General features: G+C 49.4%; 8 protein-coding genes across 8 annotated transcripts in view; 4 read left to right on the top strand and 4 right to left on the bottom strand.

Moving 5' to 3' along the window:
* EPUS_05654 (uncharacterized protein) overlaps positions 1-197 on the top strand; it is a gene marked incomplete at both ends in the record, with an annotated part of 1021 nt that extends 824 nt beyond the window's left edge. Inside the window, one exon of the mRNA XM_007807675.1 lies at positions 189-197. Within this exon, the coding sequence (XP_007805866.1) occupies positions 189-197 (9 nt within the window). The remainder of the gene's footprint in view (positions 1-188) is intronic.
* A 310-nt stretch (positions 198-507) lies between these two features.
* EPUS_05653 (uncharacterized protein) lies at positions 508-2307 on the bottom strand (the record flags this gene model as incomplete). Its single annotated transcript, XM_007807674.1, has 1 exon — positions 508-2307. The coding sequence occupies one exon, from the start codon at positions 2305-2307 to the stop codon at positions 508-510; it is 1800 nt and encodes a 599-aa protein (XP_007805865.1).
* Positions 2308-4364: 2057 nt separating this feature from the next.
* On the bottom strand, positions 4365-7709 carry EPUS_05652 (uncharacterized protein; the record flags this gene model as incomplete). Its single annotated transcript, XM_007807673.1, has 5 exons — positions 4365-4602; positions 4682-4923; positions 4998-5079; positions 5605-7152; positions 7258-7709. 5 exons carry the CDS (start codon positions 7707-7709, stop codon positions 4365-4367), a joined length of 2562 nt encoding a protein of 853 aa, XP_007805864.1.
* Positions 7710-9203: 1494 nt separating this feature from the next.
* EPUS_05651 (uncharacterized protein) lies at positions 9204-10261 on the top strand (the record flags this gene model as incomplete). The annotated part of the gene is made up of 7 exons (XM_007807672.1): positions 9204-9258; positions 9323-9358; positions 9421-9567; positions 9622-9786; positions 9847-9980; positions 10029-10115; positions 10172-10261. The coding sequence occupies 7 exons, from the start codon at positions 9204-9206 to the stop codon at positions 10259-10261; spliced, it is 714 nt and encodes a 237-aa protein (XP_007805863.1).
* A 632-nt stretch (positions 10262-10893) lies between these two features.
* EPUS_05650 (uncharacterized protein) lies at positions 10894-11748 on the bottom strand (the record flags this gene model as incomplete). Its single annotated transcript, XM_007807671.1, has 4 exons — positions 10894-10933; positions 10992-11439; positions 11501-11531; positions 11581-11748. The coding sequence occupies 4 exons, from the start codon at positions 11746-11748 to the stop codon at positions 10894-10896; spliced, it is 687 nt and encodes a 228-aa protein (XP_007805862.1).
* A 1850-nt stretch (positions 11749-13598) lies between these two features.
* Positions 13599-15647, top strand: EPUS_05649 (uncharacterized protein; the record flags this gene model as incomplete). Its single annotated transcript, XM_007807670.1, has 1 exon — positions 13599-15647. One exon carries the CDS (start codon positions 13599-13601, stop codon positions 15645-15647), a length of 2049 nt encoding a protein of 682 aa, XP_007805861.1.
* A 2263-nt stretch (positions 15648-17910) lies between these two features.
* EPUS_05648 (uncharacterized protein) lies at positions 17911-21874 on the top strand (the record flags this gene model as incomplete). The annotated part of the gene is made up of 2 exons (XM_007807669.1): positions 17911-18091; positions 18147-21874. The coding sequence occupies 2 exons, from the start codon at positions 17911-17913 to the stop codon at positions 21872-21874; spliced, it is 3909 nt and encodes a 1302-aa protein (XP_007805860.1).
* A 1055-nt stretch (positions 21875-22929) lies between these two features.
* Positions 22930-23482, bottom strand: EPUS_05647 (uncharacterized protein; the record flags this gene model as incomplete). Its single annotated transcript, XM_007807668.1, has 2 exons — positions 22930-23238; positions 23414-23482. The coding sequence occupies 2 exons, from the start codon at positions 23480-23482 to the stop codon at positions 22930-22932; spliced, it is 378 nt and encodes a 125-aa protein (XP_007805859.1).
* Positions 23483-25239: the final 1757 nt, after the last annotated feature.

The following is a 25239-nucleotide window of genomic DNA, read 5'->3' as shown; positions in this document are numbered from 1 at the left end:
GTATTCAGAACGCGTATGTATATGTACACAAGACCAGCATTGCACATCAGCACTGTCGCGGGGGTTTGGATTTGGCTCGGCACAGAAAGCTTCGCATCTCGTTGGCTCGGGTTGGCTGAGCTGTTTGTGGATGCGCTCCGTTCTTGACTTTGGCTTCTTGTAACTAACTTAGTTATCGGTTTGTATAGCGCAAGTGAGAGGCCGCTGGCTTATCATTGTACAGTAGCTTACTGGGTAGGCAGGCGGCCGAGATTCGGGAGATTACTTCATATAGCCGGACTGTACAGTAGCTGTCAATATGAGAGCGATTGGGTACAATTCTGGGAGTCTGTATGGATATTATTATATGTAGGCTGGCGGCTCGCGGGTACAGAGAGCGATGAGATCGCTTAAAGGGCACAGACCCTCGTAGGGGAAGTACCAATAGATCGCTCTGGTTGCGGGTGTAAGCATGGCAGCGTTATGAATGAGCCGCATGCATTTCATCTGGATCCTGCCTGGCATTCGTTATACTTGGGTCTCCTCAGCTTCTTCTGGCCGCGGTTCCTCAAGCATCCCCTTCTCCCCCATGTCCATGATAACCTCCAATACCGCTCTTCTCTCCTCCTCCAGCTCCTTCTCTACCAGAACCTGATATAGACCCTTCCGACCCGTTTTTCCGGAGCCCTTTTCCCGATCTGTTCTTTCTATAACCTTTCTACCTATCTTCTGTTCATCTCCGTGTGGTCGTCTTCCGTCCAAATCATGTGAATATCGACATCGACTTCCAAACTGACACCTTCCGGAGCGCATCATGTTCCTGCATGCGTTGCGGGGCCGCTTCTTCTCGTCCGGAGCAGCGTTGGATGACCGGGAGGAGGAATTGATCCGGGTTGGTGGTGGTATGCGATCGAGTGCAGTTCGCTTTGAGGTCAATTCTTCGGGCGCCGAGTCCGAATTTGATTCAGGTTCTGAAATCGAATCTATTGCTGAAGCAGGAGGATGGTTTGGATCCGAGTCAGAGTCTGAACCGGATGAGCTTGTGGCATCATCAGCCTCGGAGCTGTCTGCGTCAACATCCGAAAGTGAGGAATCGGAGGAAGCAGCTAAGATATCGTCTTCGTCCTTCAACAGTGCTACTTTGAGCTCCGATATCTTATTCGAAGGGTCCGCGTTCCGCCCAGGTGTATCAGATGGTAGTATTGCAACGGTCCCGTCATCTGGTAAATTCGACATCAACTTTTCAGAGCGCCCGGCATCTGGTGGCCCAAGTTCTTCGATGGTGACTCTGCCCTGCTGCAGCCGCGCCAGTGCTTCCTCCGCTTTTCGCGCATCCCTTTGAACCTTTTGAAGTTTACGCTTCAGCTTCTCCGTCTTCAGTGCAGCTTTCCTCACCTCGCTCTCCACGTGGTTCGTCGTTGTCAAGTCATGACTGTCCTCCTCATTTTTGGCCTTCTTGGATCCCATAGTCTCCAGAGCTTTCTTTCTCAGTTCCTCTTGCCTGATCTTATCCTTCTCCAACTTTTGCAACCTCTGAGCCTCAGCCCTCTCCTTCTTGCTCTCTTCCCATTTTCTTTTCTTCTGCTCGGCTTCCTTCTTTGCTGCCTCAGCTTTCGCTGCGGTGGGAAAATTCTTCTTCCTCTCTGCTATCCATGCTGCTATATCTGCGGGAGTCTGCAGCGTTGCCGTGCGACCTTTGTATTCAAATTGTAGAACTGCTGAGTTGGATTGTGCTCCTGAAGCCATGTTACTGGACAGCTTAGTCTCTTCGTCCTCATCGGAGCTAGATTCGTGGTCTTGGGAGGCTGGCGTGAGTCCTAATTGATTATGCTTTCGAGGCTTCTTCTTCGGCGTTGATGAGGGTGTCGGTTTGGAAGCTGGTTGAGCAAGTATATCACCGCCAAAGCTCGGTACAGCGGGTGCTGCCTGGGGTCGGAGCAAGGAAGTAGCCGGTTTGTTGAAGGCCGCAGAGTAAGGTCGCTTTTGCCCATAGTTGGAGGTTTGAAAGCTTTGTGGCAGAAACTGAGCATCCTGGCTTGGATTCTGCGGATGCGAAAAGTTCTTTTTATAGCCATTGATATTGTGATCAAAGCTTCCCATGCCATGACTTCCTCCGTATGCTCCGCGAAATCCGGGACCTCTTCCCACATATCCACGGCCCGTTGATGCATCACCACGACCTCTCCCTCTACCAGAATTGTCTCGTCGGCCCCTGCCAGTGCTTCCATGGTATGATGCGTAGTTTGAACCTGCGAGCGTGGAAAGAGGCTGCGAGTCTTTCCGAGATGGAGGCGGGGGAGGTGGGGGAAAGGAGAAAGGCTGGGCCATGCTGTGGTAACGGTCACTATGGACGCATATCGAATACGTGGAGTGATAGCAAGCTATAGAAGCGGTCTCCTGGTTAAGGAGTGTGTCAAGGAGTGTGAAACGTGACACATGTACTCAGTCTCAGTGGTCAAACAGAGGAGATGACTCGAGAAACAAAAAGAATTGGAGATCACGAAGCACATTCAGACTTCTCCAACTTTCCCCCTTCTCCACATGCCTGGAGTCACAGCTCAAAGTGGGAATTTGGGATTTTGCTGGATATAGAAGCCCTTACACCTTTGTCTTGGTGCAATGCATAAAAGAAACTTTATATTCTAGACACACCATAATCTTCTGTGCTCAATCACAAGAAGAAACCTTCTTATGCGTCGAGGATCATAAATTCTGCAATCCAATATGATATTCTTACAAAACATATATACCTCAAACCAGCACAAACTCTTGCTACGGGTTTCGTGATGTTCATTCTCGTACGGGCCATCTTATCGCAAATCACTCCCAGTGGCCTACTGACAAGCTTCCCCAGACTACCATCTCAGATCTTGTCCAGATCCCACCTCATGAGTTCTACAAAGTGAGCCGGGATGAGGTCGAGGACAAAGTCAATGAAAAATACTCCAACAAAGTACACAGATCCATAGCATTGTGTCAGAGTGATCGATCGTATTGACCGCTCCCCCAGGTGGTTCAGAAGATTGGACTATGCATTTGTATGTATGATCTGCTGAAAGTCTCCGATGGACTCATAGGCCACGGTGATGGCTTCGTCAATGTCAACGGTAGGCGTGTTTCTAAGTCCACTGGGATTTTTGGGTGGACTGATGAGGAGATAGTCGAGTTCCGCCTTGTCGTTTTTCGTCCTTTCAAGGGAGAGATCATTACAGGAAGGATTTCTAGCTGTACAGAGCAGGGTATTCGAGGTATGTTCATCCGGTCTAGCAGTCCTTTAGGCAGCATTCTTGTAGCTAAGCTAATGGAGAGCCATGCTCAGTCAGTGTGAATTTCTTCTCCGACATACACGTCCCGACTAGTCTGCTCTTCGAAGGATCCACATTGTAGGTGTTATGTTCTTTTCCCCGTGAGCTCTGATCCTCTATTTCCACCTATGCTTATCTGCGCGCTTTCCCAACCCGACCTTCTCCGAACCTATTTCACCTACCCATATCACCCTCTGCCTTTCCCATCTCCTCACCATGTTTTTCCCATACAACCCCCAGGTTCCTTACTCTATCTCACTCTTCCGCCCGTACCAGCATAGCCGACGAACAAACCTACGCCTGGCGCCCCCCCGATGCTCCTGCAGAGTCAACCTGCTATTTCGACGTGGGCGAACTGGTCCGTCTCCGCGTTGAGTCAGAAGAATGGCACGACCATGCGCCCACTGGACCGACCCAAAGCCAGAAAGCAAAGGAGAGGTTGCAGCAGCAGAGGGATCTGCATAGAAGGAGTGGTGGTGGACAGAATGGTGACGCGGAAATAAATGCTGAGATGGCAGAGGAGGCGGATAGGAGGGCACCTTATGTCATAATCGTGAGCCCGCCCTCATGTCTCTCTCCAGTTCCTTTTGGGTCCGGAACTTTACCATCAGAGAGCTTTGCTAACATCTGTCTTTGGCGAAAAGGGCTCTATGTGTGCTGATGGGTTGGGTGGAGTGTCCTGGTGGTGATGCGTCACGCCTAAGGCTTTGCCAGTGCCTACTGGTACTATTATCTGGCGGCTCAGATAGCTTTCGATACACGAAATATTATGGTGTGCAAAGAGGTAGCGCTAGATCACAGATCGACATGGCATCACAGTTCAGCATGGCATGATACTACATAACCAGCTACTTGACTGTATTGGTATTCAGGGCGGTGGATATGCTCTTGACGAGCGGAAAATGTTTGAAGAATCAACTGCAAACTCTGCCATTTACACCAGGCTAAATCACAACCAGAGAAGTAGAAGCAAAAAAAAGTAGAGCATGTTTACGGCCTCGAAAAGGCCGTTCCTCGATTCATCTGTCGCGCTGATATGTACAATCCTTCCATCCAATATAGACATGTTCTTATTGGATTTCACTCCTTGAATCCAGGTGCAACCTTCTTGCTCCCACCCACCCACGGCATCCAACTCGGAAACCTCCCACCAGTAGTATCGTCATAGACAGTCGTAATCTTCCCTTTCCTCTTGATCCTCTCCGCCCTTTCCTTTTCCACCTTCTCGTTCTCCCGGGCATAATACTCCATCAGCTTGCTGAGGTCTGCGCCCCCTTCGCCTGCTACCACATTCCATGGCGACGATCGATTTAGAGCCCTAGAGATAGAACACATCAGCGAACCCTCTCCTCATAAGCTTTGAAAGATGGGAGAGCTATGGGACCAAAAACACTCACTCAGGATACCTCAGATCGACCCCCGAATGACTCGGCGTCGCAGACGCAAACAATTGTCGGTCAAACGCCGCCTGCTCCGCAGCAGCCTGATGTAGTGCATTCCTCTGACCATCGCGTTCCTCACGGTGCTCCTTGAAAGATGCAATCAGGCGTGTTATCCGGGGTGCGGTTTCCGAGGATGTGGCGAGAGTGTAGCCGACGAGGCCGACAGACATCAGCGAAAGGCTGATGTAGAAGCCTTTCTGTGAAACTGTCAGATTGGATCCGTGAGGTAAGAGGGGATTTGAGCGAGGCTGAGGGAGGGGGTTTGTCGTACACCGAACGATTCAGACCCGGAACCTGCTGGGACATGGTGGGCACTTTCGCCATGGTGGGCGGATTGTGAGGCGAACCGTGGGCTTTGTCGTGTTAGAAGCTGTCTCGAGGACTGAGCCGCAGCTCTACCTCCTCTTGATAGCATTGTGGCCGTAATCTTGGTGGGGGGTGGTCTGGTGTTTGTACTTGGGCTTCCGAGGTTCACCTTATAACGTCCGATGGTTGAATTGCCCTAACTAGTTAGTTAACTAACTTTAGGATTAGTTACAAGCACAGCACTGTAGTAGTTAGTGGCCGGAGCAGCCCATTCATTTGCGGGCCGGTCCAGAGGCACCTGGCTTAAGCCAATAAAGTCAGCTCATGCTTTGCCTCCAAGCGCAGCTTCCTACTAGTATCTGAGCTGATATTTGTTGAAATGCATTCACCGTCGTGGCTTGATGCTGTTGTATCACGAGCATGAATTGATTGCTATTGTCTGTACGGTGTCTGAATGCAGTCCTTTGATCTGGGAACATCTGTTGATACATCGAGACTTGAATATGCAGACAGGCAAGTAGGCCATTGGATTTCCTTACAATTCTCTCACATCGCATACAAGATTCACATACCCTGTCTGATTGCCTCTCCATACATTCGATGCATGATTCAGACTTGCAACAGCGCTTCTCAAGTCGGTACCCATTCCTACTGGTCCACTCCCAACCACATCAATTGTTCCGGCTGTGCACGATGTCGCGAAGGCGTCCAATAGCTCCGCTATTTGAGGATGATGGTTCTCCAGTTGTTTGACGTGGATGAACCGCCCACCAGCACAGAGAATGTCTAGACGCTCACTCACCGAGGATCTCTCCACATTCTTGAAGGTTGTATCTTCACCTATCTCATTGCTGATGTCGCTTGTGACTGGACTTGAAACGCATGAGCCTGTCGCTTTCGGCTCGTTCGTTGATCGTCTTGTGACCAAGATGCTAATCTTCACCCTGTCCGCGTATAAGGCGACTTTCTCTTTATCACAACGAACCCGGTCTTCAATGCTCTTCTTCAATCCCTCAATCTCTGGTAGAAACCACTGAATATCTGCCCTCTTGCGGACAATCCACACGAGCTGTGTTAAGCCCCTTTCCCGGTCGTCGACAGTCTTGGCCAGCAGTTGCAGAACCTGTGGGAAGACGAACGAGATGCCTGTACCTCCTGCGATAGCAAGCATGTTCTTTGCTCTGCTAGTATCTGTAATTTCACTTCCCGCGCCATAGGGCCCTGTCAGCAACACATCCAGCGAGCTCTCACCGCCCCGGCTAATCGCCAGATCTGCCAATCTTCTGGTGATGCCTCTCTTGACTCTCATGACGTACACGTGACGCTGCCATTGTGGATGCTCTGAAGATAGGGATGCCGGTGTGAATGGATGCGCCTCCCACCATGCCAATTCCGGAAACGTCAAGAAGAAGTGTTGCCCAGCACGCCAGGGTCCGTGGTTGTGTTCGAGCTCTAATCGCAGTATCTTCCCACCATCTCCATCTTCAAAGACCTTTAATTTTGCTTCTGCCTTCTTGAATCCCACGCAGTTTTTCGTGCCAAGATAGCCGGTATGGATAAGTAATAACCGCATAAGCCGTATGCCTCGGTCGATGGCAAGTAGAATGATAGCTGCGATTATCCAGCAGGCCAGACCCGTCCAATGGATCCAGCAAGCGGCCAAGTACAAAGCGGCAGTGACGTAATGCGTCAACTTAAAGAACTGATACCCGGTCCGTCGTACAATACGCTTCAAACTCCCAAGGTATAAGACCGTTATTAGCAACATGGCTACAACGCCGAAAATGATGTACAGCTGGCTCATGAATTCGCGATATACGGCCGGTTGAGGCTGGTAGAGACGTGCTTCGATAATGGTCCACCCAAGGGTGTGCAGAAATGATTGGATGAAGATGATGCGACCAGTCCAGACATGGAGGAATAGGAATGAAGTATGTGGTAAGCCTGTCAGAAGGGAAAGAGCCGAGTCTCGAGAGGAAAGGAGAATCGAGAGGGGTGTCAGGGCATAGGCCAGGGCTCCAACTCGGTCGGAAAAGCCACCCAGGCCGGTACGGGTGTTGAACTTGCCGGGTGACTTCTTCACCGGAGTGATCCATGTTCTGTAAGATATACCCACGAGCCTATTGAGAAGAGGCATGTTAGTGAATGTAGTGATTGAACTCTGTATTTGGGTTTGATATGGAACAACAGAAGAAGCGATCGATTCAGGTAAGGATCTAGCTTACGAGAAGATGAGCAAATAAGCCAGCAACCCAGCCAGAAATACTAGCTGCACCCTCGAGATGTGGCCAAAGACACCTGTGAAGCTCTCCGGCAGCATATAATGGTTTATTGTGGCTGTTGTAGCCCTCCAGACTCTCAGTGCATTGGATTGACCATGTTTGCTCTCCGACGCTTCTGCGTCCCGAAAGGTTGCCTTCAAAAGTCCCGTTGACTTTTCACGTGGTCTGAAGATTCGAACAGCTACCCAGAGCGCCAGAACACCACCTATGACGGCCCATAAGATGAAGGTGTACAGCATGGAGAGGTCGTGCATCCGGTAGACGGCATCAAGGTACTCACAAGTTCCCTGATCGTTGACACAGGGGACTACCCGATCGGGGTAGCCCCAGTGAGTCTCCAGACCGGCGGCATTGTCATGGTCCTGGATGTGAGCCCGACGGAGATGAGTGCCCATGATGGCTGGAGAGGTACCAGGAAAATGGAATGGAATGAGAAATCAAATTTGACCGATAGAAATTATGAGATGAACGAACGACAACAGGGAAATAGTAACTTTTCTTGTTATAAGAGATCGATGAGCATATCGGCAGGGCTAGATATGGCCCAAGGGAAGTCCATCCCGTCTGAGTGCAATATTTTCCTGCTCTGGATCGTTTGAGAAGCACTGCAAAAGGGCGGAGAGAGCATTAGTTCTCAACCGCTACGGCGGCACACTGCAAATGCAGAGCAGGTTCGGATTCTGGCCCCTTGGTAGCTCGTAATGTCCTCATGCGTTGAGCAAGGACTGAGTGAGTTCCTCCCCTCCAAGTTCCAGCAGTACCATTAGAGGTCAGATTCTTGAGCAAGTTTATCCCTAGCAGCCGGCCTTGGCGACGCCCTTAGGGAAGGCAGCTTCCAGAAGGAGCTTAGTATGCAGTCCGTTGTATTTTCTACCACGTCCTCTAACTTAGCCAACATAGATTCTGCTTCTTACATCGTGCACCGCACATACCTTGCAAGACTCTGCACCCCCTTGCCACCGTCAACGAATAACGTGCTCGCCATGTTGGTCACAAAATATCCTCATGTCTGAAACACTACACTTTGCACTGGGGAATACTCGTGCCATAAGTCATATATCATACTTATAAATCATCAACCTTTTGAGCATATCATTATCATTAAAACGGTACGGAGTATCCTGCACCGAATCCTGATCGCGCCTTGGCACCCAGTTAAGTTGGCGGTTTTGGCTGTCTGACTCAGGAGTTAGTCACCCAGCTCAACTTCCGCTCAGCCTCTTACTCATCTTCTGTCCTGGTGCTGCTCAGGGAACTTGAGAAAAGCTAGCGTGGTCTACAGATCCATCGTCTACATATATCCCACATATAGTGACATAAATCTCATGACCCACCACTAGCAGAGTCTAGATCAGGAGGTCTAGTCTAGCCCTCATTGCCATCACTGGCAGATGCCTCGTATTACTAAGGGGCTGATGATAAACATTTCATACACAACTTGAACCCCATTACCCCACAAGCAACTGCCCCGTATTACTAAAGGGCTGATGATCAACATTTCATACACAACCCCATTACCCCACAAGCAAATACCTCGTATTAGTAAAGGGCTGATGATGAATATCTCTTACACAACCACGTTACACCACAAGCGAATGCCTCGTATTACTACAGGGCTGATGATAAATATTTCTTACACAACCACGTTACATCAAGGCAGAGGCCGGTTCTTGCAATAGCGATGTCATCCTTGAAGGAGCAGACAATGAGTTGAAAGAGTGGAAGATATCAGGATAGCTGCTACCGCTGTCGCCTATAAAGTTCGACGATTTTCACTTTTACATCAACTTGAATCAGCAACTCATCTCTCTCTCTCTCTCTCTCTCTCATAGCCTTTCGAAACGCATAGAAGCCAGTGTGCCAATTCAGTGCCGTTGCTATTCGCGAAAATGAAAGCCCATAGACTTATCCTTTCTGCTTGCATTGCCGCAGTTGTCGCCAAGGGTAAGCGAGTTGCTTAAGTTTGGGGGTTGTAAGCACCGGTCAGCTAACGTAGGGACTCACTCAGCATACACCTTTGAGAGACTGGACAAGAATAATTCGGGTAAGATAGTATTTACTACGAGTTGCAGCTTGAAGGTAATATACTAACATGAATATTCGCAGTACTTCTTGTCGTCGATCACCAGATTGGGCTGGCCCAACTAGTCAGGGACTTCACGCCGACCGAGTTTTGGAATAATGTCCTTGCTCATGCTGCATTGGGGAATTTGTTCAACTTGCCGACCGTTATGACAACATCAGCAGAGACGGGTAATGCTCTTCCCTAGTGGATAAAAGATACCCTTCTGAACATGTTGGTGGCAGGTCCCAATGGGTATCTACCGCGGGAGATCATCGAGATGCATCCTAATGCGCCTCTCATTCGAAGGAATGGCGAGGTCAACGCTTGGGATAACCCGGAGTTCAGAGCAGCAGTTGAGGCAACAGGAAAGAGGCAGGTCATCCTCGCTGGCATCGTGACTGAGGTTTGTACGTTGAGTTATGGTCATTTCCGGTGTTCTTTTGAGCATTCCACTCACAAGCCATTAGGTACTGCTTTCCTTGCCCTCTCACTAAGAGAAGCTGGCTACTCCGTCTGGGCAAATACCGACGCAAGCGGAACCTTCACTCCCCGCCTGGCGGACGAGGCGAACAGACGTATGGAGCAAGCTGGGGTACACTTAGTAAGTTGAACATTTTCAGAGTCGGTTCAGTTGCTGAGATACCTCCAGATGGGAACGTTTGCTATAGTTGGGGATCTCATGAGAGACTGGAGGAATACGCCTGGGGCGGCTGAAGTTTTTCCTTACTTAGACACGGTAAGCAGCGGGCAAGAAATATCAGAAACACCTCTTCCGATGCTGATTCTCAAAAGTACCTAACGGCATTCTCTATCACGGCACGAGCTCACGGTGGAGCGGTAGAAAACGGAACTATAGTCCCAGGCCAGGCTGGATTGATCTGAAGGTTGTCTGTCGGAACTCTGTCTGAGAAGTAGAGCGAGTAGTAGCCGGAGAGCAGTAAAAGGTTGAACTGTGGATACTGCTAAGAGACCGACAACGGCTTTGTGAAATATTTGTTGATAACAGTCAGATGGCGGAGTGCGATAGGCTCATACCTTCACGCGGTGCTCTCTGTCAGTATCTCATAGAGAGTAGACTCTATGAGAGAAGCTAAGATAAGTCCTCTTGCCTGCGAACAATTACAACGCGTTATAGTAGGTGCCTTCTTAGCAGCCTTACAACTAAAGTGTTGCAAAAGAACTCTATTAAGCAAAAGTCGCAAGCGTATATAAGCTCAGGGTAGAATTCAGTTGATGTTCAAGACTGCTCAGGGTTGCTCAGGACTGCTCAGGCTCGGAGCAGTCTTGCACAGCCACAGCTCAGGGCAGCTTATTTATCGTTCAGGTTGCAGTCACGTGGGCTCAGGTCTTAAAACAGAAATTGAATTTGGAGAGGTTGAGATTCGGGTATGAGTCTTCTGGTATCTGGAACTATCGGATGCATGATAGAAGTCTCATAAGACTCGGCAGATCAATCTTGATGCGCTTTCGACCAGGGGGAGCCGGACAGAGCTTCGAATAACCTCTGGCTACTCTCAACCACAGCAAACCGTAGGATCTTTTACGTCGCCTGGGCTGTTAGAATCGTTGATTAGCACTAGACAACAATGACTGCACAAAGTGAAGATCTTACCCAGGCCACCCACCAAGGGCTTCCCAATTGAAGATGAAAGACCCAATAAGAGCGCCGATAAGGATACAGATGATGATGTATCCGTTGTAGTACATTGCAAGCAACATGATGAAGTATGCGACACCAAACTGTAACATATGAAGTAAAGCTCTGATGAATTGCTGCAACACGTTGGGTTTGAAAGTGCGTCCCTGTCCAATGCCTCGTGTCACTGTCACGGCTCCGTCTTTTGCGCCTCCGGCATGGTGAGTGGCATTGAGGGTCTCGTCCGAAGACTCGGTAGGTGTTCTTTCCGAGGACTGCCGCTCGAATTGGCGGACAAGATATCGATCATACTCCTTGCCCAAGCGGCGGAGGAACTCGAGAGAACACACGAGAAGGATGACACCGATACAAGAACCGGCAAACATTCCGCCGGACGTGATATGCCAAGTGCGAGAGATGAAGCCTGGTAGTTAAATGAGGATCTTTTTGGTTTGCCGAGGTTCGTCTTGCAGAGTTTCACTCACAGGCGTCGACAGTATACCAATTCCACAACATCTTTCCGTTATCAACCTCGTAAATTCGTGGCAGCACGAGCATTACTGACCGAGATTTTGCAGGAGGAGCCGCCGCCCATGCCCATGCCTCCCATACTGCTGCTGGTCGTAGCAGGCGCCCCAGCTGCTGTACCCGTTGCTGATGTCGATGGCGACATGCTCATGCTCATGCTCATGTCCATTCCCGTAGCAGACGTACTCATCGAAGACATATCCATGATTACTGATTAATCTTCAAAGAGGTCTAGCAATTGGCGGAGCTAGCTTGTAGAAAGACAGGAGTTCAAGAAGCTAGAAATTCGTATGCAGAAGGTGTAGACAACGGGTAAGGTATATACACGGGCTCGGGGCGGATTGGTACTATTTAATCGTGGCCGCACATGGTGGGGGACACATGGGCATGGCGGGTCGCCATGCAAATGAGCAAGTTTTTCGCCTGGGACAATGACTGATCCATTTTGAGCAAATATCACAGTAGTGTTGGTAGTGACGTTGCTCAAAATCTGTGATTCAAGTAATCTCTTTCCAATTCACTTGCTCCGATCTGAATTAGGAAAGTTGTTCAGTAACACGCAGGCCGGGCGTCTACTGCCTGCGCAGTCCTTTGGGATCAGGGTTAGCAGAGCACATGCAGTGCAGTGAGCGGTTCAGGCCAGGGGTCCCGTCCCATATAAACAAATGGTGGCGCACTTGGCGCATCAGATATCAACAAAATGAACGAGAAAAACAGCTTACTGTTTGTCATGCTTCTGCGTACCATACAATCCGTCAGCCAAACTTATGGCAAGAGCTACACCAAAACTTTAAAGCCTACATGTGCCTTGGAAGACCTTAAATGACTAGGAGCTTCAGGAGAGTGGTATTTTCAATGTGCTTTCAAAAAACTGCCTATGGGTGGATTGAAGACTTGGTGTCATTGCTAGTTCTCGAAGCGACACCATCAATATGCTCACTTCCTGCCATTAAGAATTGATATTGTATTAGTCCGGGCACAGCCACTCATCCTTTGAGGAGGCAAGGTTACAAGGCGTGGTATACTAGTCTACAACAAAGATACCCTGATGTCTGATGATGTACTGCTAATCTTTACCCTTGAGAAGACCTGGAAACCCATGGGATTGGTGGCTCATCAGCACATGGGAATAGGTCCCATGGGCCGCCGGTTCCAGTGGTATTGTTTTGAGCCAGCGTTGCCCTTTACGGTTAATTTTAGACGGGCCGGTCCTTAACAGAATGCCGATGACGCTGCATCCGACCTGTAACAGCAAATCAGGCCGTACTACGGGGACCCATGAAGTGCTGTTAGTTCAGCGCTAGTATCTTTACTGAAAACGTTCTTTTTACAAAACAGCTAAGCCGATATTAGTTGAAGGGGAAAATTTTAATCCATTGAAATGAACGTGCTTAAATCAGGCTCTGCAGTAACAAATCACTGGACTGTGATAGAGTAGCAAGCACTAGCCGCTACTAGCACCAGCCTAACTATAGTTATGCCTCCCCCCTGTAGTAGTCAGTCACGCCCTCACTTACGTGAATCAGTCGAGTATCAGGCACTATGGATCTTGAACAAACTCGTAGCCTGTGACTAATACCAGTGATCCTGCCGAAGGTTCAAACATCTGTCCGTTCCAAAAAGATGGTACTAACATAAGCAGCTTGGGTCATGCAGGTTCGTCTGCATTTTGTAAATTGCTGCCCAAGCTAGCATGAGGACTCGGAACTTCTGTAGTTGTCGTGCCCAAGCCGCTGGTTAATCTCATGGATCTGGCCAGTTGCAGTGCTCACAGACCCAGTTCGAACTCCTCTGACGTATGCATGTACCACCAATTAACTTCTTTCTGCTCAGGTGCTGTATCACCCCCAGTTTTAAATTTAGACTGGTTGTCGTTTTTCCTGTACTCCGTATAGTTCTCAATTCCCTATTGCTGTCATATTTTTCATTTACCCTAATCTTGAGGCTTCGGACTGAAAGGCCCGCCCCAAAGCCCTTTGATATTGGACCGCGTCACAATTCCATACCACCTTTTCATGTCGTTTGTGTTCCTTCGGATGAACACTTCGTGGCACCATGAAGTCCTCCTTTTCTTCCACCTCGCCTTTCGCGTATCAAATCCCGCCTTCGTCGAAAAGTCATCGATCTGGCGAACACTCAAGAAGCAAACCTTTACCCGAAAGCGGCGATGTATCGGAGCGGATTGTGAAGAAGCCGCCCCGAAGCTCTGATGAGGGAAGATCGAAAGGCAAAAGCTCTCGGTCTCAGTCATCTTCTGCGTCTACTCTTTTTTCGCAACCCAATGTCACACTTGAGGATATACCAATCTCAAACCTACCATCATCATTGTCGACAACAAGGCCGGCTATGGTAACTCCCCGGCCAGCTCCACAATTCGTTGAAAGGTCTGTAGCACAACGAGCCCCGACTCTCCAACCAACGGTGGAAGAAGATGTCCAGAGTGTCACATCAACTCCAAGGATGGCCAAGAAACTTCCACAGAAGTCAATGGACGCTGTGCAGCCACCACCACCGCCGAGCACACCAGAACTTACCACAGCACCATTGCCAGTACAGAAACAAGATTTTCCCAAACCACAGCTAGTACCTGTGGAGCCGACGGTCGGCATTGGTGAGGCTCAACATCCCTCTACATCCCCATCTAGCACGGATGGATCACCTGCGCAAGCCAAATCTAAGCCTAGAAGAAGCCTTGATGACTCCATGACAAGACACTCAGTCGCAGCACCAGGTAATTCAGCAGTAACATCGGCGGCCATAAGAATATCCCCACCTCAGTCTCCCCAACTTCATGTTTACAATCCTCATAACTACCACCAGGGCTATATGTCAGCGGCTCCCCTTCCGGACTCTAAGAGATCCTCCCCTGCGCCCCAGCCGCCTCAGAGTATGCCACCCATCAACTATGGGTATTTGCCAATGATGGGAGGTGGACCGCAACCATCGGTGTATGCTAATCCTTATTACGGAATGCCATTCTCGCCACCTGCAGAACCCAGCTTGCAGAATAACGATTCTCCAAGATCCCCACCTCCAGCTCAGGACGAGCATGAGCAGCTCCTAGAAAAAGTTGCTGGTGTCCTGCCTGATATCAACAGACTGCTGAACAACTATAAAGAAAGACAAGGTCGACTTTCTGCTAGAGAGTTGCTAGAAAAACAAGCGCATCTCTCTCACAGCGAACAGTTGAACAAAGTTGGAATAGAGCTAGAGGCCACAAAAAAGGAGTATGAAAAAGTGATTCAAGAGCTCGTCAGCGAAAGAGGAAAGCTGGAAAGAGAACTTACAGTCCTCCGGCCTCGGGTGACCGAGTTGGAAAGTGCCGAAGCTGAAAAGAAAGCCCTAAAGGCCGAATTGGAAGCCATGAAGGTGAGCAAGAAGGAATTGGCAGAAGCATTGGATGGTACTAGAAGGGCTAAAGAAGAAATGCAAACCACCAAGCTTGCTAATGACACGGAAAATGAAGCCCTCAGGAAAGCTCTTCATGATGAAAGAGAACTGCGCCAGCGTTACGTTGCGGATGTGAAGGTTCAGGCCCAGGATCAGATCGCTTTGAAGCAAAGGGAGTTCTCTAAGATCGTCGATGATCATAAACTCAACTATTCAAAGGCCCAGATGGAATTAACATCTTTAATATCTAAGCATAGTATTCAAAAGGCGGATTTGGACGCTGCTCGAAGCTCAGAAGCAGACCACAAAACCAAACTCAGCCTGAAAAGTAAAGAATTCGATGACGCCCTTCTAAGACACCGGCAAGAGATCGAAACGATAAAGAAAAAGCATGAGCAAGATCGAGGAAAAATGGCGCAAGGAGCTGAGGAACGGGTCGCCCAAATATGCCAAGAACATTCGATCAAGGAGAAAGAATGGAAGCAAGAGTTTCATAGTATTAGCGCTGAGCTCGAATCGCACAAGTTAGAAAGCCAGCGCCTTCGGGCTGAGCTGGAAACGCTTGAAAAAAGCAAAAATGAAGAGAAGTTACACAAAACGGCTGAGCTTGTTGAGAGCCTTGCGCTCTGGAGGACGAAATCCGATGAACTTCAGAAGCAGAATCAGAACCTGGATAGACTCTTGCAGAGTCTTGGGTGTGCCGCTAGGAATTAAGAGCTAAGGGAAATTATTGCTGTGGATGAATGTCTCCTCCGTTCATCACCGGCCCTTAGGGTAATAGGGAGTGATTGACCCTTGCATAGTCGTGAGGTATTTCGCCAACTTGCAGAACAGATCGTTGAGGTTCTCGTGAATGCCTCGTCACAATACTGAGCCACCAGCAAAGCCCCAGATACTCGCGATTCCATGTGAGGTTCCCAATTTCATAGATATGAGTACTGCCACAATGGTCACGGAAGCATGCTATATGCAACGCATGATATCCAGCATATTGCTCGTTCGAACCTTACGTTGAAATCCAACTCTCCCTAACAGACGATGGGACCGAGTAGAAACGTTCCTGCAGCCACTCACATAAAGCACAAACGTGGACGCCCTGAGTCTGCTTGGAGACCAAATACCTGCGAGCTGCATATACATTTTCAAGCCAGAGAAACAACAAATGTAGCGAATGCGATGATTGATCAATCATCGAAAAGGTCGAGAACGTTGCTCACCGTTTTGCAATGGCTAGCCATAAAGCTTGCATTTACGGCCTCGTGGAAATAGCTGTAAGGGTATGGAGATACGCTCAAATTGAGAGAAAGACCGCTAGCCCATTCATGCTCGAGACTGAAGCTGTTGATTTCCAAGGATGCAACCGGCCCGAGCCTGAATGCGACGCAGCCGTTGACGAGGATTTGTCGCATGGCCATGGGACAATGACACTTTGCATACTCAACAAATAACCTGGTGTATCCCCTCCTCTCACCGTCACAAGACCTGTCTCGACAGGCAGAGGCATATAAAGTTGGAAATCAACCTTGGACCTATTTGCAGGGGAAAGCTCTCTTCACCAACTCCTCCATTGGCGTTTGCCACTCGTAGGGAGCTCATAGCAATACCTGAAGTTTGCTGCTAGGCCCGGGAAAAGTCGCAGTTCAGCAATGAAACCAACACATCCCGTAATTCTGTGGGTAAAAGGGATCCCTGCTCACATTCAGCAAGGCTGGACGTGGTGGAGTCCAGCTAGCTAGGCTATTCCTCAAAGCATGTTTCCTTACTCCGTCGTTCTTCATGCTGCTGTCGATGATCTTAATAATCATTGCTAGTCAGGATCTGAAAATCTTCTTAATGGAAGCCCTGCCCAGGCATTCAAGGCTAATCATTCTTGTCAAAATGTGGTTGACCTCAGAACCACTTGCGTAGCTGCGCCACGACCACTGCCAGTATTCTCACCCTCTCGAACCATGACGGAGAATTCTGGCAGTTTTTGACGACACACATGCATCATGCACCGCAAAGACACGTTGGCATCTGAAACAATGTACATGAGATCATCTTAGGCTATCATGCATTTCAACAGCTGCAATGATCGTCCATAATACCCTTCACGCGACTTGGATTCTGCCTTGTGGATGATCAAGCCACATCCATGGATGAGCTATCACCAAGCAGTACTAGCTGGTGTCTAACTACGTAGTACGTTATAGCTAAGCGAGTTAAGCGTTGGGCTGATCCCGTGGCTAAATCTGTTCGGGTTCGAATTCGAGTTCGCGCGTGGGTTTAGCGCCCAGTACGGCCCCCATTTTGCGCAGTCTTCGATGTACGTGATCTCCGCGCTGGACGTACTGCGCATTCCTAGCATACTACTAGACAGCAAAGTCCACCGCCTCAGGCGTTTCCTCAATCAGCCATCGAGTACGCCATATCATCCATACTCGATCATCTGCTTTCGATGTCATCTCCAACCTCACAAGCCCCGTGAATCCCCTGGTCAGTTGCGCCTTGTCGACCTGTTCTTGCACCCCAACGCTCAAGGCCGATTGCTGCACCTCGTTATCCAAAGATTATTCTATTCTTATCGCATGATCCAGTACTCGTTGCTGTGTGTTGATCTGCTTTTTGGGAAGCAGTTGGCAGCACCAATTCTGTCTGTGAACGCAACGACGGTACTCTAAGTGTGCTTACCAGTGGTACAGTTCAGTCCCTCTGTTGCCCCAAAGTGGTCACAAGCTGCCCTTCAGCACGTTTCTTACCTACACAACTCCTAGACGTCTATCTCAGGGCAATCCTTTGAAGCGCGGCCCCTTGCAGTGGCCCAGCTGCAGTCAAGGGCATGTAGGTCAATACCGGTGCGACCAACATACCACCACAGTTAAGCACGACCGATTGCTTTCCCTCCGTACGAAGCTTCTCTGAGGCTACCACGACAGGCCCTACCGGATTGACACACGGCCAAGCTCGGTTATATAATAAATTTATTGGAGCCGCAGGCATGTCAAATGTTGCATCCCAGCCTCGTGCTTCTCGCTCGCCTTCATGCATTAATCGAGACGTAGAGCTGGATTATCCTCAAGAGCCAGATCAATTTGATCGTTTCATTCCTTCAATTCCAGAAGAGTCTTATCCTAACCATAATATTTCCTTGACCCAACCCATGTCTGATGTACTCAAAGGTACGTCACAGTCTTGCCCTACCGTCACAAGCAAACCTCGTATTAATTGCCGCAGATCAGTTTATTGTCGAGACCGAGCAGTATTCTGCTGATCTAGGCACTTACAGCCACGCCTTCTCCCCTCCGACCTTGGACCACAATTTCCAGACGCCTGAGTATTCCTCTGAGAACCAATTCAGTGACCCAAGTGTCCCCCACACTCCCATTTGGGAAGATAATTGGTTTCAATCCGGTGCGCCAGTCGAGTTGGATAAGACCGAACCTCTCACTAAACATGCTTCAAATGACTCTAACCATCTCGCTATAAACGGTGCGCTCTATGATACAATTCAAAGCCGAGAGCTAAAGGTCGTTTCTGCGCTTCTTCCGTCAGAAATCCCGCCACAGTTGATGAGTCCGCAGCTCACAAACACTCCTAGTCCTTCTGGTCAGCATTCTCAGAACGGAACCATGGGCCCAACAAGCGTTCCCGTTGGTGTGACACCACAGAGCAACCCGGAAGAGAACAAGGCTCGGTCTAGGAGTCTACGCGTAAACCCGCACCACACCCCAGCAAACTCTGGGTCTAGCAGTCTTCAAGCAAGTCCATCAGATGCATTCATCCCAGCACCAAGTCCTATATTGATGGTCTCAACTTATAACCGCGGCGACTCACCTGCCAGGTCAGCCATCCCTATGGTAAGAAGTTCCAGTAAGAGGAGTCGAACTAGTCAATCTTCAGCTTTTCTGGCGCCTGCCAATCACTACTCGGATGATGAAGATGATGATGGACTACACCATGGCCCCGGTCAGTCGGCGTCCTCACACGTATCACGGGCCAAGGATGGCTCTTGGCTGCCGGACAGCACGAGCGGACATACAGGATTAGATCCTACAGCGCGAGGCGATCAATTTGTTCCGTCACCCAAAGAGATCGAAGAAAAACGGCAAATCGATGAGAAGAATGCAGAAGTCGCCTCGTGGTTAGAGAAGAGCGAAGCAGGTAGCGAGCTTGGTGAGGAACTTGAAGTGGGTGCACAACCGCGTCCCACGAGGTTGGCAAGACCTAGAGCTCGTGCTCATAGCACTGGAGCTCGGACTGGGACCCCTAGGCTTAGCGCACCGGACGATTCATGTATCCCAGGTCCAGGAGTCGTGCTCGATGAAGACAGTAACGGCGCGTATACTGAAGACTCCGCCTCACGGTCTTCGGCAGATGATGTTCCAGAGTCTCCGCCTGCCGACGTTGACGTTCACCTGTCTGATGATCAAAGCTTATTTCCTGCCATTGAAGAAATTCCTCCGGAGCAGGAAGAGCCGCTTCCACGCCAATTTATCAGAGCTCAGCCATGGCAGGATGTGGTAAGGGGGCCAATTTCATATGACGCAGTGTATCAGCCGAAGACTTCGAACGCTGCCATGTACAAATATGATCTGCTAGCAACAAAGTTTGAGACAGCTTCGCGCGCAGCTACCTGGGGCACTCGGAGACGATTGAGCGAGACTGATGTTCAATCCATATTGTCTGGTCAGAGTGTCAGAAAGCTTTCACTTGCTCAAAAGACCCGCGAACGAGGAAATAGCTTTGTCAAGCAAGCGTCAAGATTTATACCACGCAGGAGCAGCAGCAATGCTAAGAAGAAAGATGCCGAACCCTCACGGGATAACTCAAGTACGGAGTCATTGCAGAAGAAGCGTACAGATACTTTATCAAGCTTTAAATCTCTTCAACGAATTCCCAGTATTGGCAAAGCTCCAAAAACACCTCCAGTGAATACTGGAGGTGCTCTTTTGGCGATGACCGGTCAACTCACAGCGGTAGGACGAAGCACGTCTGCCAACCCGGATACCGGAGGGTTTCTGCAGGGTCCATGGCAGGCTTTGAGCCGTCATAGGAGTAAGAGTGAAATTCCGAGAACGAAATCCTCTGATACACCTGGATTGGCACAGCTCATGACTAATCATGGAGGCCCTCCGATGCCGACTCTTGTCTCACCAATGCAGGAGAAAGCTTCGGTGGAGAAACGTCCTATGGTGCATGCCGATGATGACCAGGAGATCGATGAGGACGAGGATGAGGCAGAGCCCATCACCGAACAGGGAGTAAGAATCGATCTCAAGGTCAAGATGGACAACATTGTGCCCAATTTTGAGGGCTTTCGGACTCACGCAACGCAGCTCAATCCACGATTACAGCCGTTCCTCGCAGAACGTATTGTGCATGAACAAGTTAGAAGATATAAGAACCTTGTGGAGAACAAAGTCAAGCACACGCATGCCGTCAAAAACTTGAAGGAGTGTCCATCCAAGAGCTTCTGCTTCGACCTGGGAGGCGAGGCAAAAGACCTTCCGCCTCGCATGAGCACCAAGGATCCGGAAGCCAGCGGCGCTCAGTTCCAGGTTTCAGGAAACGGGGATTCTGATGGAGAAGCAAATACGTTTGCCGAGGGTGTGGTGACTGCTGCGCTATTTCCAGCCGGCATTCCTCTTCCTCCTGTCAAAAGGCTACCCGCAGAATTCGAGTGTTCCCTGTGTTTCAAAGTCAAGAAATTCCAAAAGCCATCAGATTGGACGAAACATGTTCACGAGGATGTACAGCCGTTTACGTGTACATTCGCGGATTGTTCGGACACGAGGTCCTTCAAACGAAAGGCGGACTGGGTCCGACATGAGAATGAACGACACCGACATCTCGAGTGGTGGAAATGTAACATGCCAGAGTGCAATCATATTTGCTATCGAAAGGATAATTTTGTGCAGCATCTCGTTCGTGAGCATAAGAAGAGAGAGCCAAAGGTGAAAGCACGTGGGTCAGCTAGTAGTAAGGCAAAGCCTGTAGCTGATACAACGGCAGCCTGGCAGACTCGGGTGGAGCAGGAAGAAATCTCGGAGCTATGGGGATTGGTTGAGATGTGCCATGTCGAGACCCAGAAGAAACCGAAAGATGAGGTTTGCAAGTTCTGTGGGAATGTCCTCACTAGTTGGAAGAAATTGACTGTTCATCTGGCCAAACACATGGAGCAGATTGCCATGCCTGTTCTAGAATTGGTTAAAAGTCGCGTGGTCTCCCCAGACACTATCATCAGTCCGATCGAACGGAGCAGTCGGCAGCACCGTGTTCCCAATCCAGCCAGTCCGCAGGGAAACATGAAAGCGGAGCCGAACAGCGTTTCACCCTACCTGATGAATGTTACGCCTCAACACACGGGGTTGCAGGCGACCACTTCTCCCAGTGCCTACAGCCAAGACTCTCACTACACAGCTTCGATGCAGAATTCACCCAATTTCTCACACACACCAACCTCTACCTATGATCCACGAGTCGCAATGCAACCCCAAGATATGACTCAGTTTGCACAGATGCACAATCTGCCGGCCAACATGAGCTACGGCCCTTATCAAAATGCACGACAGCCTCCATCCTTCACACCAATCAACGCGACCGGATCCGCAACAAGCACATATCCTCCACCATTTAATTCCGTGCGCCGTTCGCCACAGCAGATGATTCCAGATGGGCCACAATCTCATCCTGGTTTCGGTCAGATTGATACCATGTACAATAGTCAGCCACCACAACAGGCAGTATTTTCCAGTCCCACAGAAGCAGGACCATACGCTGCACAGTTTGAGGTAAGCATGGGGCAGATGCAACACTATACGACGAGCACGATGGCGTACCATCCGAGCGGTCTGTCGACAGGGACGGTATTGCCGCCCAATCTGATATATGACCCGCAACAGGAGTCGCCCTTCCTGGCGAATCAGTCTAACGATCAGAGCTATCCTTACACGCCGCACTAAGGGCCGGCAATATGGCTAGCGTGTACGAATATTGTGAATTTTGTTGGAACAGGTGGGGGATGGAAAACTTCGGTCTCTCTTTGTATTTTCCTAGTGGACCATGCCGAGTCTCGGACAGGATGACGGCGCGGACATGACAGCCCTTGGGTTTTAGATATGGTCATGAATGAATTAACGAAATGATGGACTTGCTTGACAAGATTTCAATGGGAATGCGTTTTCATAATCAAGCAATCCTAGCAGGCCGGCGCCGTAATCGCAGGACATCTTACTTCTACGTAAGAGTAACTGTTTCCCCCGCCCCCCTTCTTCCCTTTTCTCCCTGCGTCTCCTTGTTTCTCCTTTCTGTTTCCAACGCTTGTCACCAAAGTATAATCATTTAATCCATGCGGATAACTGATCCCTCTTCATCCAGAATTCTATTCTTCTTTCTCTTGCTCTCCCCGATAAATAAAAAGACCAGATGCCTATTGCACCTGCCCAAACATCATTTAGGAAAGGTAGTCAATAATCGAGCTTGTAGTTAGTGGGCCTGAATGGAATGGGTTAGAATTCCGTGAAACCATTCGTCCAGCTCTATCTATCCTATCTGATCATGCTAGGTGTTTTAACTCCGTAGTTTCCCCGAGTCTACCGGGTTCTGTAGCATATTCCCGCGGGATAAGCACTAGTTAGAGCTTGAATTGTGGAATTGGCACACGATTGGGCGATGGGCAATGGGCAATGGGCAATGGGCGATGTCGAAAAGCGTATAGGTGGCCACCAAGGAACCTCTCAGCTAGACGAACTGTGAAAGGTAGAGGTGGGAGCGAACCCTCACACAGATGTGATTAGGAGAGACTATGTGCCAGTATACTCAGGCATTCTCTAAGGCGGCCCGAGGTCGGTCTAGAGACATCTCACTGTCTTTCCTGAGCTCCCACAGCAACGGCTGCGGCCGCAGAAACAAAGGTCTTAAAAGTTTCAAGATGCAGTGTAACAATGTAAATGTATAATATCACCAATCGTACAAAACAGCCCAAGGCGGTGCGGTGGTCTGGTCGGCTGTTGCATAGTCACCTGGTGGCTGAAGGGGCCTGTTTCTTTCTCTTCTCCTCGACGCCGTATTCCGTATCGAGCTCGGTGCGGAGCTTGATCTGCTTCTCAAAGAAGACGAGCAGGAAGGAGGTGCAGGAGATGAGGATGGAGATCTGCCAGACGAGCCTGAGGGAGTCCACGTAGACGCTGATGACCTGCGCGCGGAGGAGAGGGGCGAAAGAGTTGACGAAGTCGGCAGTGGCGTGCTGGTAGGAATAGCCGGCGGAGAGCAGAGTCCAGTCCTGGTGCTGGGGTCGTCGATCCGGAAGGAGAGCTGCTCGGAGGAGCTGGTGAAGATGGCGGCTGGGATGGCGACACCCCCAGATACTGCCCAAAAGTGGAAGCCTCTTTTAGGCGTAGCTCCCCAACTTCTGGCGGCTGATGCCGCAACCGAGCCAGATGTGGATCTAGGCCCTTCGGCCCCAAGTCTAATGCAGGGGTCTCGCCTACTTTACTACGTACCTTTACTTTTACATGCGTATCGGCAACACCTGAGCCCTTGGCTGGTGCTTTCTCTGGATCCAGATCCATCATCGGTCAGTTATTGATAGGAATCAAAGGACGTGAGAAAGGGGTGTGAATGAAAGAAATTGCTGGGTAATATGGACTTTACGACTTTACAACCTCTCCCAACTGGATGTCACCGAGTCTGCTCTCGTGATTCGGAGGACAGGAGACCTGACAAAACAAACAGGAGAGTCTCCGAATTACGTGGTGTCTGCCTCTCTATCTCTCTGTCTCTCTTTCTCTTTCTCTATCTCCATCTTCCTGCTGTCATTCCATGGGGCTTGACGTGTTCTGGATGTTCTGGGTTTTCCAACAGTGATGTAATGACCATCCTGCTGTCCATCCCAGAATTGAGAAAGTCCGTCGTCTGTGCAAGGACGAAAGTTATGGAAATACAGGTGGTCTGCAAATTGACCGGCGGATTTTGCCTTGATTGACTTGGAAATTGAGGGATGCAGCAGGATATAACGTCTCTGCTAGTCTAGACGCCCGGAGAGCTGTTCTTGCAACTCCTTCGGCGGGTCTGGAGCCCATAATGTGTGTACGTAGGATGACGAGGACGTAGCACTCGGTTGTTAGATTAATCTGCTGGAGGGAAAAGAACTTCTTTATCGCAATCGCCCGTGATAGATAATCGTGATTGTTTCTTTTTCGTCTCGGATTATGACACAGAATTTGCAGTTTTTATCAAGGATATTTTCTTCATGGATGTTCTCGTTGAGGATATTTGCGTCATGGAGCTCCAAACGTTTGTGTAATATCTTTCGTAACTTACGATTGAGCGGAAACATCGTCAGGAAAGTACAGCTGATCTTACTTTGCTTTTTTGGCTGGAAATTTAAGGGTGTAATTCTCCTTGAAACCATCTGGTGTGGTTTTTTAGAACACCCCTGATTCCAGTAATAATCGCCCATCAGCCTCCAACCGTATTTCTGATTGAAGTGAAAGGTTTGCTGTTTTGGATCTGTTGCAAAAATTGTGTGATCATGTTGTGGAATTGGAATTTAAGGTCATCGCGAAGTTTTGTGTCATCTTCCCTGCTGCGTTTCCTAATAAACTCTGTCTTCGCCTCGGCGGTGTGACTCGGGTTTAGTATCTTTGCTGTGGACAACTAGATTCAAACAACTCCTGCGACTCCGATAAACAAATGGGAATGATAATTATCAACGGTGTGAGGAAAAGGATATATATCTCCTACTGAGCTGCTGAAGCCTCTAATAAGATCCACATGCTCCTCCAGTCTGCCTTGCATACAGCTTCTCCTAAGGCAACAGTGGTCCTGACATCGAGTCTTGTCTCATAACAGATATTGTGGAAGGCGTTTGCTGGGGGCGCGGGATCTAAGCAAGAGTTAATGTAAGCTAGCCTCTGGATGACACGGGGCGCCAGATCAAGCTTGCGCTGATTCAGCCCCAAATTCAGAGCAAAAGAGATTAGCAGGGTGTAGATCGCTTCCGCTTGATCGGTGAAGAGAAGACACTCGATTTTATACATAACCAGATGCGCTAAACAAGCAAATCCCAAGCCTGTCAGAGGTATTGACGTCGCACAGGGGATCAACCAGGACATTAGCAGGGATTGAGATGAGGTTACGGGAGATGACACATAACCGGCCCTAAGACTTTCAACCCAGTCCTTACATCCACTCACCTGCACTTTGAGAATGTTGTCGGAAAGGGGGAACAGTTGAAGCTCCGTTCTGCGATTTAAAGACTGGCCAGGTGAGGTTGCAGAAAGAGGAACTAGAAGAAAAGTAGCAGCCAAGCTACCTTGCTATCCAC

Source organism: Endocarpon pusillum, assembly GCF_000464535.1.
Source record: "Endocarpon pusillum Z07020 unplaced genomic scaffold scaffold7183, whole genome shotgun sequence".
In the NCBI taxonomy this organism is placed as follows: Eukaryota; Fungi; Ascomycota; class Eurotiomycetes; order Verrucariales; family Verrucariaceae; genus Endocarpon; species Endocarpon pusillum.
The sequence above is the reverse complement of the archived record's forward strand: the minus strand, read 5'-3'. Positions and strand labels throughout refer to the sequence as shown.